Source organism: Macrobrachium nipponense, chromosome 16 (assembly GCF_015104395.2).
Source record: "Macrobrachium nipponense isolate FS-2020 chromosome 16, ASM1510439v2, whole genome shotgun sequence".
Classification (NCBI taxonomy): Eukaryota; Metazoa; Arthropoda; class Malacostraca; order Decapoda; family Palaemonidae; genus Macrobrachium; species Macrobrachium nipponense.
The window spans coordinates 77632434-77652465 of NC_087209.1; the positions used below are offsets into that span (position 1 = coordinate 77632434).

General features: G+C 42.3%; 1 protein-coding gene across 1 annotated transcript in view; it reads right to left on the reverse strand.

Annotated features, from left to right (window-relative positions):
• Window positions 1-20032, reverse strand: part of LOC135195837 (regulatory-associated protein of mTOR-like) — a 244149-nt gene that overhangs the window by 121025 nt on the left and 103092 nt on the right. The window contains exons 8-11 of the mRNA XM_064222351.1: window positions 6952-7146; window positions 6591-6785; window positions 1394-1468; window positions 896-1153 (exon numbers count right to left, since the gene is read on the reverse strand). Of these exons, the coding sequence (XP_064078421.1) occupies window positions 896-1153; window positions 1394-1468; window positions 6591-6785; window positions 6952-7146 (723 nt within the window). The remainder of the gene's footprint in view (window positions 1-895; window positions 1154-1393; window positions 1469-6590; window positions 6786-6951; window positions 7147-20032) is intronic.

Consider the following 20032-nt stretch of genomic DNA (forward strand, 5'->3'; position numbering starts at 1 on the left):
ATCATATGTGCCGCTGCAGCTGTTGTAGCGTTCACCCCCATCAACCTCAGACCAGGGGAGGTGGGACACTCATAGACGGACGACCTGAAGGGAAGTGTGATGTCATATAGCAAGATAACAACCCATCTAATGTTGGTGCCCCTGATGGGCTTAACGCTGCCCACATTCCCTCCCTCCTGTGCGTATTGGGGGCTGAAACATAAGACAAAGATGGCGATGCTCCCCCTCTCCCAGCAGGGAAGGAAGGAGCATAATTAGGTACAAAACTACCCAAAACCGCTACTGATGCTTCCACAACAAATCATTTGAAGAAACCGAAGGGATATGGGAAGCATCAAATCCAGGTGAGGAAACATATGGAACAGCATCATGCATAGTCAGAACAAAAGAAGCTGAAGACACTTGGTCATCCAAAGATGGCAGCATCTCCTTTCTCTTGTACTGACCTTTCTCATAAAACTTTTTCCATTGTTCCACCATTAGTAATTGTACATACATTTTCTCTACACCTACTGCGCGTTGGGTGTGGATCCGTAGACACCAATCCTCAAACACCAAAGTTAAAATTCTCAAACTGGATGGTAGTTACTGACTAACCACCTTGTTCAAGAGTTTAACAGTCGTTTTCCAGCTTCACCCAAGATAATTCCTAATGTAAAGGACCGATGGTTTGAATATTGTGTGTACACAACCTTACATTCTTCTTTATTTTGTTTACCACCTAAAACCAAAAATTTCTTTCAATTTCATCACTGTCCAGAGACTTTAGTCACCCCTACAGTACAAAAACACTTTTGCAATGAGATTTTGTACTTTCAGCATTTTAAAGTTATCACTTCATGAACAATGTTCATTTAAACTTTGGGAAATTATTAAAGCATAATATAAAACTTACCTCAGGTACATGATCTGTTAAAAGACTGTAGAGTTTTTCATGGGCATTATCCCTAGTAGCTGCCCATCTTGCATCAGGATGGTGATGCCATGTACGACCCAGACAGATAGTGGCCCACTGTCTGAGTGGTGCATGAGAGTCAGTCACCTGTTCTAGGCAAAGTGGCATTAAAGAACCCTGTAAAGTTACTCGCTGACCTTCTGGATATTCCCAAACAATGACACCTAAAACAAATGCTGCCATTGTACGGTGCTCAGCCTGGAAGTATAAAATGAACACTTGGATTTTAAAAAATCTATAAAAATTAAATATAAGAATAAAAACAAAGCTTTAAAAAAGTTAAGATGTTTAAATAAAATTCCAATTTCTGAAAAGTGACATGCACTGACTCAAGTACAGAAACCCACAACAAAGGTTTTTTTCTGCTTTATATAACTACTGTGTATCAAAAATATAAATCACACCATGATTAAATGATTAATAAGTAAATCTACTTACTGGCATAGAAGTATCACCCAAAACCTGAAGAAAATATTTATAACCATTCTCACGAACAAGATCTGCTTTGCAACCCTGCAAGTAAAATGATAAACTTTCAAACCTATAGGTAAAGTTTGAAATGGAAAGAACAAAGTTATAACCTTGCAAAATTATGGAAAGAGCAGAGCTATTACCTTACAAAATTTTTCATATTCATCTTTGAGCGGCCATGCTACAGGCATGTTGTTCTAAGGATTTCTCTGTGGTTTTTCTCTCAATAAAAATAAAAGTAGCAAACAATTTAAAAAACAAATGACATAAAATTAAATAAACACTACCTGCTCTAGGCAAGATTATGGCTATGACCTAAAAGGATACAACTACAATTTTCTTGTTTGGCACATAACCTGAACATGAACGGTCTTTCCCATGTCCCTTTTCTTCCTATGTGTAGTACTTTTACTTTTACTTTTCATCCTTTCCCTTTAGTTTCTTCCCATCAAGCTGATCCAATTTCCACCATTCATTCTGTCCGCAGTGGGAAATTAAAAACACAAAAAAGGAAAACTCACAAACACCTTTTCATTCTGACACTTTTTTAAAGAATATACAAGTTCCCTATACTTAATACTTTCCTCAAAGCATAATTTGCTTTCAACGAAAAAAGCTGTAACAGATTAATGACTAACTCCTATACAGGCAGTCCCCGGTTATCGGCGGCCTCAGTTAATGCCAATCCGGTCTTATGGCGATTTATGGAACCATAACAAGCCAAGTTTCAGTTAATGGTGCCATAAGGTGATAATAATAGTTATGGCGCCATAACATAGCTAAAAAAAGCCATTGACCGGTTATTGGCGCCATTAACCGAAACTTGGTGCCATGAGCGCCATAAATAGCTGAGTTTTGGTTAATGGCAGTTTTTGCTTATCTGCACCCCGCCAAGAACGGAACCTTTGCCGATAACCGGGACTGCCTGTACTATCTTGTTATAAAAATAAACCTGTACTGACAACATTGTAATACTAGAAAGAACTGGGATGACACTCTGCAACCACAGGAACGGAACGAAACCAATGGACATGTCATTAGAGTTTTTTAGAAATGTAACCCAATGGTCTGGTTATTCGAATAACAATAATAACTAAATAATATGATGCAAAACATATTATGAAAATCATTAAATATATAAATATGCTGCAAGCCTGAAAGAGTGGAGAAATTACCTAGAGCTTTTAAATGTTATTTTCCTTAAACTGCCATTCCAATTGCCACATATATTCCACATATATCCCAACACATCATATCAATCCAGCAATATATTTAATGTAAAAACCGTTAGAACGGCATTATTTAAATTAAATTAAAATCTATTCAAACAGAATTTAACCCCTATCAAAGAAATAGTGAACCATACTGAATGACTGTGGATTTCTATATCCACACTTAAAATGCAAATACCCAGAGGAATGAAAAAATAAACATTTCAGTGTAACTTTGGGGTTGAAACAGTCAGAAAAATTCTAATTATGGCCTACTCAAAACATTATTAGTATTATAAACTCTCCCTATAACCTATATAGCTATTGATATGTTGCAAGCACAATTAAAAACTAAGAATAATACATTGAAAGAATATTTTCTTTCAAAAAGTAAAATATGACTTTTATAATAAAATAAAGTTTTATATATACTTACCAAGTAATTACATAGCTATTAGCTTCTATCACAGCAGCTTAAATCTTGCAGTTCGCAGTAGCATTTCAATTGCTTTAGTGTAGATGCATAACTAACCCCATCCATTTTAGGGGAAGAATAGGTACAACACAGCTGAAGAGCTCAATTTGCTTGTGCCCTATGTCCATGAGAGGGGAGGAGGAAGGGCTACAATTTTGTAATTACTTAATAAGTAATAGTATACTTATATAATTTTATTTTATTATAAAAATGTCATTTTTATATAAGTAACTAACCAAGTAATTACAAAGCTGAATCCCACACTGACAGGAGGTGGGATACATGGACATGTTCTACTCAAAAACACTCAGTAATAGTATGGATTTGAAATAAAAAGATAGCTAGCATTGTTGAAATGCCTGTTGTAATTTTACCTGGCAAGAGAGCTAAAGCAGAAGGTTGCTGCTTCTGGTCTGTGCTCATCTTAACCTGCAATGGCATGGCGTTATAGCTGTGGAGCACCTCTACTTTAATGGGTGCTTTTCAGCGAAGGAGCACTCCGAAGGATGGCAAAGCATAAATAAATATCCTTGCCCTGGGTGAAGTGACACAAAAACAGACCAGACAACACTGTCACCTACTCATAAAATTAATAACCACTATCCATCCATTAAAAACAGACTTGTGGATACTCCAAGTACACAGTAGCCCCAGGCTCCTCAAAACTCAACAACCTGTATCAAGGAAAGGAGATAAAAAACAGAATGCATATCTCCTGTACTTCATCCCCCAGATAACAGACCTAAGGTACTCTGCAATTTCTGTACACTGTCTCCACAGCCCACTAATACAGTTAAACCTCAGTTTTTGTCTGCCTCTCTTTTCATATGTTTTGGTTTTCATAGACTTTTTCTACAAAATTTTCTCTGATATCGTATGTTTCCTCGGTTTTCGTACACTTGGAAATGCTCCATCCGGGGCCCAGCATGTGACCGGGCCTCGTATCAAGTGCCCAAACAAAGCATCCTGTCTTCTCTTGTGACCCACTCTGGCTTTGTTTCTCACTGAACAAGCATCACTGCATTTGCATCTGCATCAATGCACATGTTTTGTTGTGTTTTGTGCTATTTTGCTGTTAAAACTCATTGCAAAAGAGCCATCATGGAGCCAAAGAAATTTGCAAGTGCCAACCCTTCGGTAAAAAAGACCAGAAATGCGATAGAAGTCAAGAAAGTGATGCATGTGTAGCTGATCTTGCTAGGGTGTACAGCAAATCAGTGTCAACAATCAGCTCTATCCTAGCAAAGAAACATGAAACCAACGTAGCTGATACTGCGAAAGGGGTAACATCATCATCAAAACAGAGGTTGCAATTAGTGGAAGATGTTGATAAGCTGTTGTTGGTGTGGATCAATGAAAAACAGTTAGTGGGGGATAGTGTGTCTGAAGCAATCATTTGTGAGAAAGCTAGGATGTTGCTTGCTGATTTAAGTAAGAAAATGCCAACAACTGCTGCTCTTAAGTGATTTCAGGGCCAGCAGGGGGTGGATTGAAAAATTTATAGTGTACGGGCATACAGTGTCGCACGGCATGGACTGAGTCTGGACAAACATGCCGCCAAAGAATTTGTTGATGAATTCAGAGAGTATCTTGAGACTGAAGATTCCTCCCTCACCAGGTCTTCAGTTGTGATGAGACAGGCCTGTTTTGGAAAAAATGCCAAAGCGGACCTACGTCATGCAGGGGGAAAGTTCATTGCCAGGGCACAAGCCTATAATGGATAGGCTAACACTCTTGGTCTGTAAGAATGCCAGAGTGTTCAAGAATAACAATGTGTTCAAGAATAAATTACCAGTGATGTAGAAGGGCAATAAAAAGGCATGGTCACGAGGCAAATTTTTATTGAGTGGGTCAATGAAGTGTTTGGCCCAAGTGTGAAAAAATACCCACAAGAAAATCAATTGCCCCTCAATTGCCCCCTAGTAATGGACAACGCTCCTGCAATCTTCCTGAATGCTTGGACACTACTGGATGCTTGGACTGCTTCCAAGAGGTGCAAGAGCTTTGGTGTCAAACACTGGCACCCTACAACTGAAGGATAAGGAGACGAATGACTGGGACTGCCCCAAAAGATACAGGCAGGCTATGAACTACACTCCTGTTCCCTGGGCCGCTTACAGGGGAACTGAGAAACGGACTAAGCAGTTGATACATGCCTTTTCAATGGCCTAGAAGCACTGGAAAAGGACCATAGATGTCTCTTGTTCGTACTCAAGTACGAATCACTATAAGACAACACATGCACTTCCATATGGATCCCTTCCAACGGCTGTCCACCAAGTCCTCAGATTAACGGACAACAGGCTTGGTTGAGGGGGTAACTACCCGTGAGCAAACCCCACAGACCTCTCTTGAACCTCTGGTATGCCTACTCCCAGGTTTAGGGTAGTAGTCTGACAGGGATCTTTGTCTAGGAGCATCAGCAGGACGAGTAGCCACCTACTCCACTGACACTGCACTTGCACCTACATCACTGGTACTCATCTTGTCCATAAGGACCTTAATGGAAGCCCCTCTTTGGGCCACAGTGTTAAACAGTAGACCAAATTTCTGGTCTACCCTGACTTCGAAGCTGGCGATGGCATTGGGGTTGGAAGTTTGGGAGCCAGGTAATGGTGTAGATGGAGAAGACAGTCACAGGAGTAGACAGAATAGGTACATCAACAAAATCCGATTTAAGAGAAGAAACCTAGCTAGCAGAACCCCTAGCTTCAGCTCTAGCAGAAGCCTTTCTTTTACTGTCTCCTTGAAGTCTGTCAAGGTATACATTCAGTTTTTCATTTCCCCTGATCCCAGTCCCTACTCTTCACAAGCAGATCAGAAGAACAAATTTTCCATCTACAATTACAACAAATTGTATGAGTCTTACTTGGCTGAAGTTAGTCTGGTGTTGCAGCCTTTGCTACAAAACCAGATATACTAGCAGTACTAGTCTGATATGGTTCAAAATAGGTCACTATCGGGGAAAAGTCAATCAAAATCTTTTAAGCTAATTATAATTAGTGCGGAGGTTACCAAAAAGCATTAATACGTCACCATAAACGGCGATAAGACACTACCATCCAGTGAAAATACAAACCAAAGCTGCTCAAACAACTGACATTCAGTCGTTGACTGGCAGAAATGAATTGAGGTCTTCACCTGTGTTGTACCTACTAATCACTGAAAGTGGGCGGGGTTAGTTACCTACAATACAACAATAGAAGTGCTACAGCAAATTACAAAATTTAAGCTGCAGCAATAGTTAAGAAACTAGTAACTATGTAATTACTTGGTACATTAATTATATTAAGAAACTAATAACTATGTAATTACTTGGTACATTAATCATATAAAAAGCACAACTTTGTAGATGTAATGCACTGTCCTCCCTTGCCAAAGAGAACAACAAATATTGTAGAAGTACAACTGCTTCATCTCAAACAATGAATTTAGACATGCTTTACATAAAAATAAAAACAATAACAAAAATACTCACTGGATCAACCGCTAGTATTTTGGCCCATAGAAAGACTAACAATGGGCGAAGTTCACGGGCAGAAGACTGCAATAAACGCAGTACATAAGGAAATATTCCAACAGATAATACTAAATTAACAGCCCATGGACCTAATGCTAGAAAGCTTCCCAACAACTCCAAAGCTCGTGGACGGTGAACTTGACTCAGAAGGACCTGTATAAAAATGAAAAACTTATATGATTTAAAGAAATCCATAACTTGTCATACCTTCTAAAATTCCTTAACACTATCTTACTACAGACTTTCATGCTGTAAATTAAACATCTTTTTCTAGAAGTTACACATTAGTATCACACAATAAAAAAAGTACAGAAACTACCTGAAGTACTATTGGAAGCTGCTCTGGAGGATGTCTTTGCTCATGACCTAGATTCAGCCACACTTGGAAGGCTGTTAACTGTTCTTCAAAAAACGGAGAATGTACATGGGAGTAAAGGTCTTCTGATCGAAGGGCAGTTGGCAGCTGACTTAGACATAATTCAAGAGCAAGATCCCATGCATCCCACATTGGGTGCTGTAAGAGGAATAAAGCATTTCCAGAGTGAGAATAGAAACATCCAACGATGGAAATCAACTTTAGAGTATATTCCATACAAAAAACATATGTGTGGAAATGGTAGGGCCTATTTCACTAACATTTAAGTACATAAGTTTTCCAGAATTCAATCTGAGGTCATTTTGATGTCTGAATTACACAAAGCTCTTATGTAGTTACAGAAAAAAGTAAAGCTTCTCAAAAATAGTATGTTGCACATTTCATTAATATCAGACCAGGTATTCAAATTGATAAATATATATTAGTATTCTGATATAAATTCTATACTGACATTGTTCTGTATTTGAGACATCTGGTTTATTTTCATGACAGATATGGGAATTCAGGTAGATGGACCAAAAATACAAAAGAGCATAATGCTCAATTTGCTCCAACCCCTACAAATGAAATTATGATGTACAAACATTAAAGGATAAGCAGATAACCTTTTATAAAAGTGTAAATTCAAACTATATATGGAAATATGTAAATTTAAGAAGAAATGGAATCTGCCAACATTTTTTTTACTTGAATAGTTCCTCTAACTTTAAATTGGAAGTGTCTGCTACAATTTGTTTTTTAGCAATCTTTAACTGGTTATCAAAACCTGGAATCATGGTTCAACGATACCATATTCTTAACAAGTGTTGAACTGTGATGTTAAAAGTGTTTTAGATGATGCCTTAGAACTAAGCATACTATAGCCTCTTTCCAACTTACTACACTATCATACATATCAACCACTAAAAAGAAATATACAAATAAAAAACTTCCATGTGGTCAGAGCCCTTTCCTATATACCCTGGTTGACTCTCAGTGGGGCATAATCATCCTTAGGCACTGAGTGCATCACTGTGTATGCCTTGTTGCAAATTATATGCATGTTATGATGAAGGGAAATTTCCTCCTAGCATCATAAAAGGCATCTAGAGTATAATGTCATGGCAACACACATGAATCCTTGTAATTCAATAAGAATTCTCATACAACCAGCAAAACATTAAAATCAACCTCATAGAGCTTTCCTACATTAGCCTAGGTTTGAAGAGTAGGAATCACTACTGAAGACAAGACAAGATTAAAAAGGTTTTCAATATTTTGTAAACAGTTAAATGGTACAAAAATTAAGTCCATTCAAATAGGATAAAAGACCTTTAGTAAAATAAGCTAATATAACCTATGGATCAGTCTTTGGCTACCCTAATTTTCAATTACTACAGCTACAACCTCAATCTTTGGAACCTAACAATGATGATCTGTGAAGAGTGGATGCAGACTAAATTTGCTATTATAATCATATAGTACAGTGGTACCTCAAGATACGAAAGGCTCAACTTACGAAAAACTCAAGATATGAAAGCCAATACGAAAAATTTAACGGCTCTACATACGAAAAGTTTTCAAGATACGAAAGGTTTATGTAAAGTCCGAGATTCGCCCGAACCACCGATAACAATTTTGAAACTCGCGCGCCGCCAACTTAGTAAACTCGCCACCATCCTCCCATTGGTTCCTGATGCTAGTCGCGGCCATGAGATCCTTCTCTCCTATTGGCCAGCGTCCCTCCCATCATGCATCTATGTACGTGGTGGCGTGCCTTGGCCACTCGGTACCAGCATTGTTATAGTACGCACGCAGTATTCATTTCGAGATCGTCAATGTGTATTTTAAAAAAAAAAATTCTCATATCTTTTCACAGAAAATGGAAAAAGAAGAGCACCTCTTGAGTGACGACATATATGATATGATTGACCAAGATCTCTCTCGTGGGATAAGTGACCAAGATCTCTCACATGGGATAAGTGATCAAGGTTTCTCTCATGGGATAACTGGAAACTTTGCAAGGTTGGTAGAATCTCCACTCCCTGCTGAACAGTGGGTGTTGACCAATCATTTACAACATGCATACCAGTATAATCAAGGCACTTCAGTTTATGTTGAAGGTCAGCAGCCGAACATTCAGTACCCAAATCAGTTGCAGAGAGAGCATTTGGTTGAACAGGGTTTTGACGGACACCAGGGCCAACAGTCATGAGGTGCAACAATTAGTAGATAATTATTAAGACGGGCAGCCGTTAATGAACACTTCGCATTTATAGAAAAAAAGACACCACGAAAAGGATCACACAGGTCGTATGCTTGCGCAGTTTGATGACGTTTGCCTGAGTCGTTTCAGGAACATTGTGAAAAGTAGGCAGAAGCAATCTTCCTTGGATCATTATTTTTTTAAAGAGGCCTTTAGCATTAGCAGGAGTAAGCAAAAAGGAAGAACCAGGTGATAAAGGACAGAAAGTTGTAAGCAAAAATGATATTGTTAAGATACAATAAAGTTTGTTCATACTTACCTGGCAGATATATATATATAGCTGTATTTCTCCGAAGTCCGACAGAAATTTCAAAACTCCCGGCACACACAGTGGTCGGCCAGGTGGTTAGTACCCATTCCCGCCGCTGGGAGGCGGGAGTCAGGAACCATTCCCATTTTCTATCCAGATTTTCTATTCCCACTGTCTCCTGAGGGGAGGTGGGTGGGTACTTTGATTATATATATCTGCCAGGTAAGTATGAACAAACTTTATTGTATCTTAACAATATAATTTTGTTCATGAAACTTACCCAGCAGATATATATATAGCTGAATCCCACCTTTGGAGGTGGGGAGGGACAGAAAAGGATTTTCGGAAACACATTGCGTGCAGATGATTGACATCTTGGTTCCTTACTTGTTAGCATAGCTGACTTCGTGATTATTGTCACCCAAGTCTGCTACTGCTTTACTAGAGTCTCCAGCAAGGTAGTGACCTATGTAGCTGGCGAGTTCTAGATGATCTGTCAACGGGAGCGTGACCACAATGTGACTAGACCATATTGACCATACCATGAGGGCTAAGAAGTAATATATATTACCACCTGACCAACCTAGCCAAAGTTAAGGATATCTAACTAGGCTTAAGGATTGAGAAGACCGCCACTGGCGGCCGACCCAATAAACATAATTAACAACTCTTCCTAACCCTTTTCTATAGGATAGGATGAGTGATACTTCTTGCCCCCAAGATTGTGTCTGTAGACACGTATGGCCCCAGCGAGCAGCAAATCTTATATGTCGTCTTCACATCCCGCAGGTATTGTGAAATGAACACAAAGTTGCTTCGCTAAAACGTGGCACTCAGGATGATACTGAGTGCCATGCTCTGTTGAAATGCTTCCGAGGCCGCGCCCTCACCTCGTGAACATTCAGTAAAAGATTTCAAATCTTTGTCCAAACATGACGAATGAGCTTCTTTAAAAGAACTCATCAACAATAACGCCAGGGTGTTCTTCGACCTGGCAAGTCTGGTCTTTTTACGAAACACCGCAGATTGTCCGAAGGACCTCCACTTTCTTTAGTTTTAACTAGATAAAACTTGAGGGCCCTGACAGGTCACAGGACTCTCTCTGTTTCTTGCCTAATAATCCATAGCACCCCTTGATTTCCAAGCTTCTGGGCCAAGGATTAAACAGGTTTTCATTCTTTGTAAAAACAAAAGGCTTAGAGAACACACCGCATTATGTCCTCTAAAGCCAAAACCTCTGATGATGTATTAAACCTCACTAACCCTCTTTGTCTTATCTAGAGTGGTTAGAATTTTGGTCACATGCAAAAAGTTACACAGGAAATATTCTACAATTTCGAGATTTCCACAGACCTCATAGATCGTAAAGGACTTTGTTGTTTGACAGATCCAAATATCTGAGCGTAAATGCCGCCAACAACCTACTTCCGTATTCTACAATAGTTGAGACTGCTAGTACATCCCATTCTTCCGACGGAAAGGGAAGATGGTATGTAATTCACAAAGGTTGAGGTGGAGGAAAAACCATTCTTCCTACCCTATCTCCAGAAACGGCCCATTCCGATTGGTACACTGCAAGATAGGCAGAACTGCTTTATCTTGGTAATGACACTAGCCATTAGTCTTGAAAAACCTCTTATTCTGGTCACCTTCTTGACAGTCTGAACGCAGTCAGACTCAGAGCCGAACGGTTTAGAGATACCTCTCGAAGTGAGGCTATTAGAGTAGCCCACGACTTTTGACATACTTCTAAGGAAAGAATACTCAGACGTCAGTAGTTGCTGCCGTCGATAGAGAAGCTTTGCACGGACTTCCTTCAATCGTGCAGCTAACCTCTGGAGGATCGATACGTTCCGTGCATGTGGCCATCAATGGCTCTCTCTTCTTGAGATGTGAGAGAGCTGTGGAATTGTCAGAGTTGATCTGAACCACTCGGCCAAAACTCATTCTTCGAGGAACTGGAGAGTCAACCAAATTGCTTCCAATTCTTTTAGATTATGTGGCAGGACCTCTGAACCTCTGTCAGGATGCCTGGCCCCATCTCACTATCACCTGAGGTGATCATTGAACTACTGAGAGATGTTCAGAATCATTACTCGATCTTTGATGTTACTTCAGTTTTCCGGAAGTACAAAACTGTAGAGGTCTGAATTGCAGTCCTTTCAGGGAAAAGAGGCTTCTTCAGCGAGGAAATTGTCCCCAGCAGATTCATCCATTACCTCTCTTAAGCATGCTTCCTTCCCTAAGAAGGCTGCGCTCTTCATAATTAGGAGAGCATTATTATAATGCTATGCTGCGGTAAACTCGTACAGAATTCTGTTACAGTGCAGTAAACAGCACCAAAAAGCCTAATAGATATCTCTGTTAAAAATTGTTTCGCAAACGAAGGCAATGTTTATTCAATGCATGTTAGAATCTCCCTCAATCCTAGGCAAAGTCCGTGATTGTAGGGCAGAGATACGGTTCGTCAATCAATCCCGCGGGAGAGAGAGACTTAAATGACTGAGCATAACAGCAAGCTAGCTGATACTGAGTTGGTGTACAGTTACAGCAGCTTACATTCAACTTCTCGCAGTATTATGCCTGAGTTGCCAGCTACTCCATATTACGAAGGAATAGATTTTTTATTATTTGAACAGCACGAAACTCTCAAGTTGGCATATTTAAGCGAGACAGAATCCGCTAAATACAGAAGCTGATTTTGTGTTGTCATAACACTACGCTTAAATAACCAAAAGCTAAATCGGAAACTCCTGGAAGGTTGCAGGGAGTACCGATTAAATATACTGCATCATCTACAACGACAGCAGCTATCAATGGTCGTCTCTCACTACTCTGCCTGAGTTACCAGCTACTCTATTCTACGAAGGAATAGGTCTGTTACTATTATCGATTAGAAGAGAATTCTCAAGCAGGCATATTTAAGCGAAACCGAATACGCTAGATGCAGAAGCTGAGTTGGTGTTGTTGTAACAATACATTTTTGCATTGTCCTTACACCGGAAACTCCTGGAAGTTTGCAGGAAGGACCGATTAAGTACACTTAGAATACGAGTCCTTTCGGTTACTATCCGTATCAGTAATTACGATGTGCGTATATGACTTGATCCATACAGTAGCAATATAACACAAATATAAAATACATAAGTATTGTAATCACTTGGACAGCTAATTCTCTACTACATTCTTTCTTCTGCAAGGAAGAGAGAGAGTGAAAATATACTGTATTCGTTCTTCCAAACGAACGAATTAAAATTATTCGAGGAATCTTCTCAAGTGAAAACCGAGGACCGAAAATGACAGTTCAAACTTCTTATGTTATTGTACCTAAACTTCATTCTATTTCGTGGAAGAGACTCTGACTAATGAATGAGAGCTCTTCCGATGGTAGTCCATTTCATCAGGAGTTCGCGCAACTTTTGTTGACGAAAGGAGAGACCTCCTTGGAGCGTCGACCAGACTGGAAAAGTCACCTTATTCCGATGCGAGAATTCTTACACCGATATGTTTTACTTGTATCCCACCCAATGCCTGCCTTGCCGGCTGCTGCATAGTCTTGACAGAGGCTGGGCAAAAGAAGTCTTTCTTTGCGCTTTTCTCGACTCCATCCAATCTTGAACCTTTTTTTAAAAGCTATTTTTGTTGAAAGAGACTTCTTCATTTTAACAATTATGATATTGTTAAGATACAATAAAGTTTGTTCATACTTACCCGGCAGATAAATATATATATAGCTGTATTTCAGAGAAACACAGCTATACATACATCCGCCGGGCAAGTTTTATGAACAAACCAGGAATCTTGTCGGTTTTCGATAACGAAAACTGAGAAGGAGGATAGCGAGGAGCCACAGGTTGGAATTCGTCTCCAACTGAAGCTCGAAGCAAAAGAACCAAAACCTGATAATCAGACGAAGCTGACGTAGAAGGTGGTCCTCGTCAGTTTCTTCTGACATCCTACTAAGTCGTCCTTCTTCTATATGAGCAGCAGAGGGGACTCCCGAAGACGGTGATATAAGTCCTTTCGATTCAATCCTTGATGAAGATTGCTGTTGTGACGTAATAGGTGCTTTCTGAATATTAGTCACTAAAAATTCCGATATAGAGGTAATAATTTCTTGCACTCTCTCGATGGGAGTCTCTATGAAAGTCAGATTGTCGACGAGCTTGCAGACAAATATCACGTTGTGAACCTGATGAATGTCCACAAAATACCAAATTTGTAACTAATTTGTATTTTTCATAACTAACAAACCTGAGGTCTTAACATTAGGATTTACTAGCGCCAAGCTGGAAACCGGTATAATTAAAATTACACTTGTGAGATCCAGGGACTAATGGCATCTATACCAGGTCACGGGGCATGTATACCCAGAATGCCCACGGCTACCTGTGACCCATCAGTTATATTTCTAACCCAGTTTAGACTGCTAGAGGGGTGGTTCGAGGTGGGCCTTTAACTGTTAAGACCTCAGGTTTGTTAGTTATGAAAAATACAAATTAGTTACAAATTTGGTATTTGTTCATACACGAAACAAACCTTCGGTCTTAACATTAGGATAGACTTACTATTGGAGGGAGGTAAGTCTCTACAACTGACTGGGAGTTTGCCACCTTATCCATTTCCGAATATATAGGGAAATTCTAAGAGAATGGACAATGAACCTAGGACCAAAGATATAAGCGGATCTATTGGTTTCCTCCCACTGGGTGTAGATACCATTCTACTGTTTACTCTTGTCCCTTGCGACTGGACCCACCTTCACCCCTCTTTTCCTTATTATCCAGAGGGGTGTGTTGCTACTGAAAAGTATATCATCAGCTAAGATAGCTTCACAGTATGGCTGACCATCTCACCTGCATCTAGTCCGTTCCAGCACATGACGGTACTCTCCTTCATATTGCCCGTAGTTAAAGGAGTAGGAAGAAAGTAGTAAAGAAAAAAGACCAGTCATCCCATTCATTCTACTTTCATACCTTCATCTTAGACTAGACGCAAACTGACCCGCCAGGGGCACTGGATGAACTATATCACTTGTTGGGCCGCCACCACTGGACCCAAGGAAAAGGTGTCCAAGGATCTATGGGCAACATCTTTCAAATAAAATGAGGTGAAAGTTGTTTGGCGCTTCCACACGCCAGCTTTCAGAATTTTATCCACAGACATGTTCTTCTTAAATGCCAGGGAAGCACTCACACCCCTGATGTCATGAGCTCTAGCTCCCACCTGGCTATCTGACCCTCTGTCTTCTGCAGTATAAGCATCTCTGATCGTCTCCCTTAGCCAAAATGATATTGTATTCTTGGACACTTCCTTCTTGTTCCGTCCTGTACTTACGAACAACCTTTCTGGCACCCCGGCAATGAGGATGCCTTGTTCTCTTTTTAAGTACTCCCTTAGTGCCCGACGGGGCACAGGAGCATCTCAGCTTTGTCGTTGTCTACAAAGTCTGCCAAGGAAGGTATGGTAAAGGAGTCGAATCTGCCGTCTACTATTGTTGGATTTTGGGTCTTTGCCACGAATTCTGGGACAAACTCACACACCATTGATCTCCAACCTCTCGAGTGCTTTATGAGATATGAGAGGCCTTGTAGCTCCCCCACCCTTTTGGTTGAAGCCAGGGCCAATAAGAAGACTGTCTTCAGGGTCAGACTCCTATCCGTGGACTGCCTTAGTGGTTCGTAGGGGGTTTTGTCAGACTACTCAGTACCTTGGTCAGATCCCAATCTGGGGCTTTTAGCTCCTTTGGTGGGCATGACTGTTCAAAGCTCCTCATCAGCATGGCCAACTCCCATGAAGACGATATGTCCACTCCTTTCATTCGTAAGACTGAGGCTAGAGCAGCCCTGTACCCCTTCACTGCAGATACAGACATATGTTTTTCTGTTCTGAGATATATCAGAAAGTCTGCTAACTGCTGAATAGTGGTACCGAGTGGAGACACGTTCCCTCTACGACACCAATCACAGTATGCTGACCACTTTCCTTGGTATACTGTCGCAGATGATTTTCTGATATTACCTGCCATCTGAGTTGATGGCTTTCTGCGAAAAACCCTCGCTCTCGGAGGAGATACTTGACAGTCTCCACCCGTGAAGCGATAGGGACTTCACCGACTGGTGGTACCTCTCCACGTGAGGTTGACACAGAAGGTTGCTCCATGGAGGTAACTCTCTTGGCACATCTACTAGGAGTTCCAGTAGGTCTGGAAACCACTCTGCTTTCGGCCATAACGGGGCTACCAGGGTCATCTTGAGGTTCTGAGACCGCATTACCCTGTTCAGAACCTGACGGATTAGACAAAATGGAGGAAATGCGTACACGTCCAGATTGTCCCAGGGGTGTTGTAGCGCATCTTCTGCTACTGCCTCTGCGTCCGGGACTACTGAACAATACACTTTGTTGTACCTGGTTGCGAATAGGTCTATGATCGGTCCTTCCCACAACATGAGCATCCTGTCCACTACCTGTTGGTGTAGGGACCACTCCGTTCCCAGAATCTGATCCCTGCGGCTCAACTTGTCGGCCACTATGTTTCTTTTTCCCGGAATATACCTGGCCTTGATGTCTACCAGGTTCTCTATAGCCCACTGGTGAAGTTGAACTGTCATCACATGTAACTGCCGAGAAACTAGGCCTCCTTGCTTGTTTATATAAGCTACTACTGTGGTGTTGTCTGACATCAATACCACTGAGTGTCCCTTTACTCTCTCCCTGAATTCTTGTAGAGCCAGGAAAGCTGCTTTCAACTCCAGCACGTTTATATGGAGTTCTCTGTCCTTGCAACTCCATTTTGCTGACACCATCAACTCCTCCATATGGGCTCCCCAGCCTTCTAGTGACGCATCCGAGAACAGCAAGAGGTCTGGGGAGGATTGTTGAAGGGGGACACCCACTGTCAGATTGTCGTCGTCCACCCACCACAGCAAGTCTTTCCTCACTTCTGCCGACAAGGGAATTTGCTCGTACGGGTGATCTACTGTTGGTGACCAAAACTCCTTCATCCTCCATTGTAGGGACCGAAGGTGTAGCCTTCCTTGTGGTACTAGCTTCTCCAGGGAGGTTAGGATTCCCAGCACCACCTGCCACTGTCTTGCTGGCTGTGTCTGCTTTCCCAGAAAGGCATTCACCACTTGTTTGCATTTCTCTACTCTTTGGTCTGTCGGGAATACTTTGGCTTGTGTTGTGTCTATCACCATTCCCAGATATTCCAAACGTTGACTTGGATCCAGCTGCGACTTCTGCTGATTCACCACAATACCTAGGCTGTGACAAAGCTGCAGGAGGGCCGCCCTGTCCCTGAGTAATTTCTCCCTGGACTTTGCTATCACCAGCCAATCGTCCAGATATCTTATTAGCCTGATCCCCTGAGCATGCGCCCACGCCGACACGAGGGTGAACACTCTTGTAAAAACTTGAGGAGACGTTGTCAATCCGAAGCACAGGACCTTGAATTCGAAAGCTTTCCCTGCAAGACTGAAGCGGAGAAATTTCCTTGAAGACTGATGGACTGGTATCTGAAAGTATGCGTCCTTTAGATCGACTGTCAGCATAAAGTCTCCGATTCTGACTGCTTGTAGAACCGTTTTCGGAGTTTCCATCTTGAAACTGGTTTTCCTTATAAACAGATTCAGCGTTGACAGGTCTATTACTGTCCTCCACTCCCCGTTGGCTTTGGGTACCAGGAAAATCCTGCTGTAGAAGCCTTTTGTCGGACTGCATACTTGTTGCACAGCTCCTTTTTCCATCATCTTCTTCACTTCGTCCTGCAGAATAGTGGCCTTCTGAGATTTGTGGGCATAAGTGACGTGGGGTAATGGTTGATCTGTCAGGGGCGGGGTTACCTCGAACGGAATCAAATACCCGATCCTGAGAACATCCACCACCCACTGCTCTGCCCCTAGTTCCTGCCACACCTTCCAGTGATTTGCCAGGCAACCCCCCACTGGTGTGGCCGAGTGATGGGAGGCGCCCATCCTATCTTCTTGAGCCTCTCCCTCTTCCCCTATTGCCCCTTCCTCTGTTGTTTCTATTGTGAAAGGGCCGATGAGTTATCCTCTTTGGGGAAGAGGGTCTTGTGACTCTATTAGGGATGCTATGTCTCACTGTCTTCTTTCGAGACATCTGCTGTTGTCTTCCCTCCAAAGGAGTAGTTTGACTGTTAGACGTTTTCCTAACTGCCTGTTGCACCAACCTATCGTTAGTGTCCATCCTTCTTCTATCTATCGCCTCTTCCAGTATGACCTCTGGCAACAGTAGTTGCGATTCCAAGATATCCCCATTCCTCATTGCTAACAGGGAATCCAAATCCACATTGCGGCTTAGTCTAGCCAATGCTGCATCTCTCCTCATTAGCAGGATATTTGCCCAAACATTGGCACTTACGTTTGTCAGGTAGGCAATCGCCTTGGACCCTGACTGTAGTAATCTAATGAACGATGGTTCATCCACTACTTTCCTTGTTGCTTCCGAGGATGCAATTTTCGCCACTGCTGTTGACCAAAGGTCTAACCAGGATGCAGCCTGAAAGACAGAAGAAGCTGTTGCTTCTAACGTAGCAGCCTCTTGGTACGTCATCGAAGGGCACTCCATTTTAACCTGATCCAAGGTTAATCCAGGCCTTAACCTTACAACATTAGGGTTCATTTGTCTAGACAGCAAAGGGACCTTCGGTGTCGTATAATATTTCCTTTGCTTTATCATTGGAGGGGGAATAAATTTAAATGATCTATTAGATCTTAAGGAATTATCCCTCCCTGCAATCTTTGCGTTTACGTGTTGCAAGACCGATTCCGCATGACTCGAACACGGCAATTCATACGACACCTTGGTATCCCTCTTTAGTCCAAACGCCATGTCAATTCCAGGAGGAAGCATACTGGCCGGTGTTTCTGTCTTCTCCGAAAGGCTATTGAATTGACGAATCAAATCAATAACCTCTGCATACGAGGCCAGAAACTCTTGGTTTTCTCCTTCCTCCGGCTCCAGTGTACCACTCTCCGTCACGAGGGATGTTGTCTCGCCTCTATCTTCTGACAGACGGCCCGGAATTCCACCGGCCGCCTGCCCCTACGGCCGCGGTCTCCTTTGATCTTTGCTGGCCGCTGTTGGCTCGATCCCAGATAGTCAGCAGGGGAACGAGAACGTCTCACTCTTTCTCTGCTCACGGATCTAGAGCGAGAATCTCGTCTAGATCTCCAAGATGAAGGCTCCCTTAAGACAGAGGTAAGTTCGTCTCTATTAGCATGGCATCGTTTTCGAGCGTCGGCGAGCCCGGCCTCGGCCTTCTATCCAGACGGACACTGCCTTCCACGAACGTATCCGCCGAGGTTGCCAACTCTCTATTTTTCGTACTTTTAATAGGAGCCTTATCGTCCTTCGTACGTATTTTGAACGGCCTTACGGGCGAAACTGGGACCTGCATTCCATCCTCTGCTGCACCTTTCGCCGCCAACGTCGATTTTACCAGAGGTATCGCAGTTTTTGCGATCCGAACTGGCAACTCCGCCTCGGCCGCTAGCTCGCCGGCCGTCACCTCTCTCGCTTGTTCGGACTCTTGCGAACGGCTTCGTCTGCCAACCTTGTGCTTAATAGCCACTGATTTTCCGACCTTCTTGCTGACTTGGAAATGACAGTCTTGGTCCCCCCGAAGAAGAGGAAGAATTGATTCTTCTCCTCTTGGCCCCGAGGATCCGCCAGGAACTCCCGAATCCTCCTCCTCCAATGCTTGACTGGCGCTCGCCGTGACGTTATCGGACTTAGCGATGACGCCGAACTAGAGGAAGAAGACGAAGAAGGCGAATCACACTTTTTCTTTTTGTCTCTCTTATTCATTCTCTCCATCTATATCCTGTAATTTCTGCATTACAGTTTGCATTGACGGGTCAGAAGGCGTATTAGCGTCTGGGTGCAGCGAAAAAGGACCGAGAATCGGTCTGTGACGTCATCACGCCTGCCATCTCAGAGTGTGACGTATGTTGTGACGTCATCCCTCTCGTAGGGAGAGACTGAGAGGTTTCTCCTGGCAACCGCACGTTTTGCTGCCAAACTACCTCCCACGTTCTGCATCGCTGTAAATACTGAGTGGGATGGTGAAGCCGCGGCATTAATTCCCATAATTGCAAGCCCGGGGGATGAGGAACATTCCAGCGCTGCCGGACCCCTGCTGGAAACCGTGACGTCATATAATGCGCAAGCAGACCATCCAAGGTTGGTACGCCTGGTAGGCCTAGCGCTGACCACGTACCATCTAACCTATGCGCTTGAGTAGCAGGAGCCTGGAACAAAGATGGCGGATCTCCCCCTCTACTTGCTGGGAACAAAGGAGTGTGCAAATTATTCATAAATTACCCAGGCCCCTCCTGACGTTTCCGATACAGAACCGCTAGGAGAAACCGAAGGGGTATGAGACAATTCAAAAGCAGGTGGAGAAACATATGGAACAGCCTGGTTTATTACCGATACAAAAGAAGCCGGTAAGGTTTGGTCATCCAAAGATGGCGTCACCCCCTTCCTTTTGTATTGGCTTT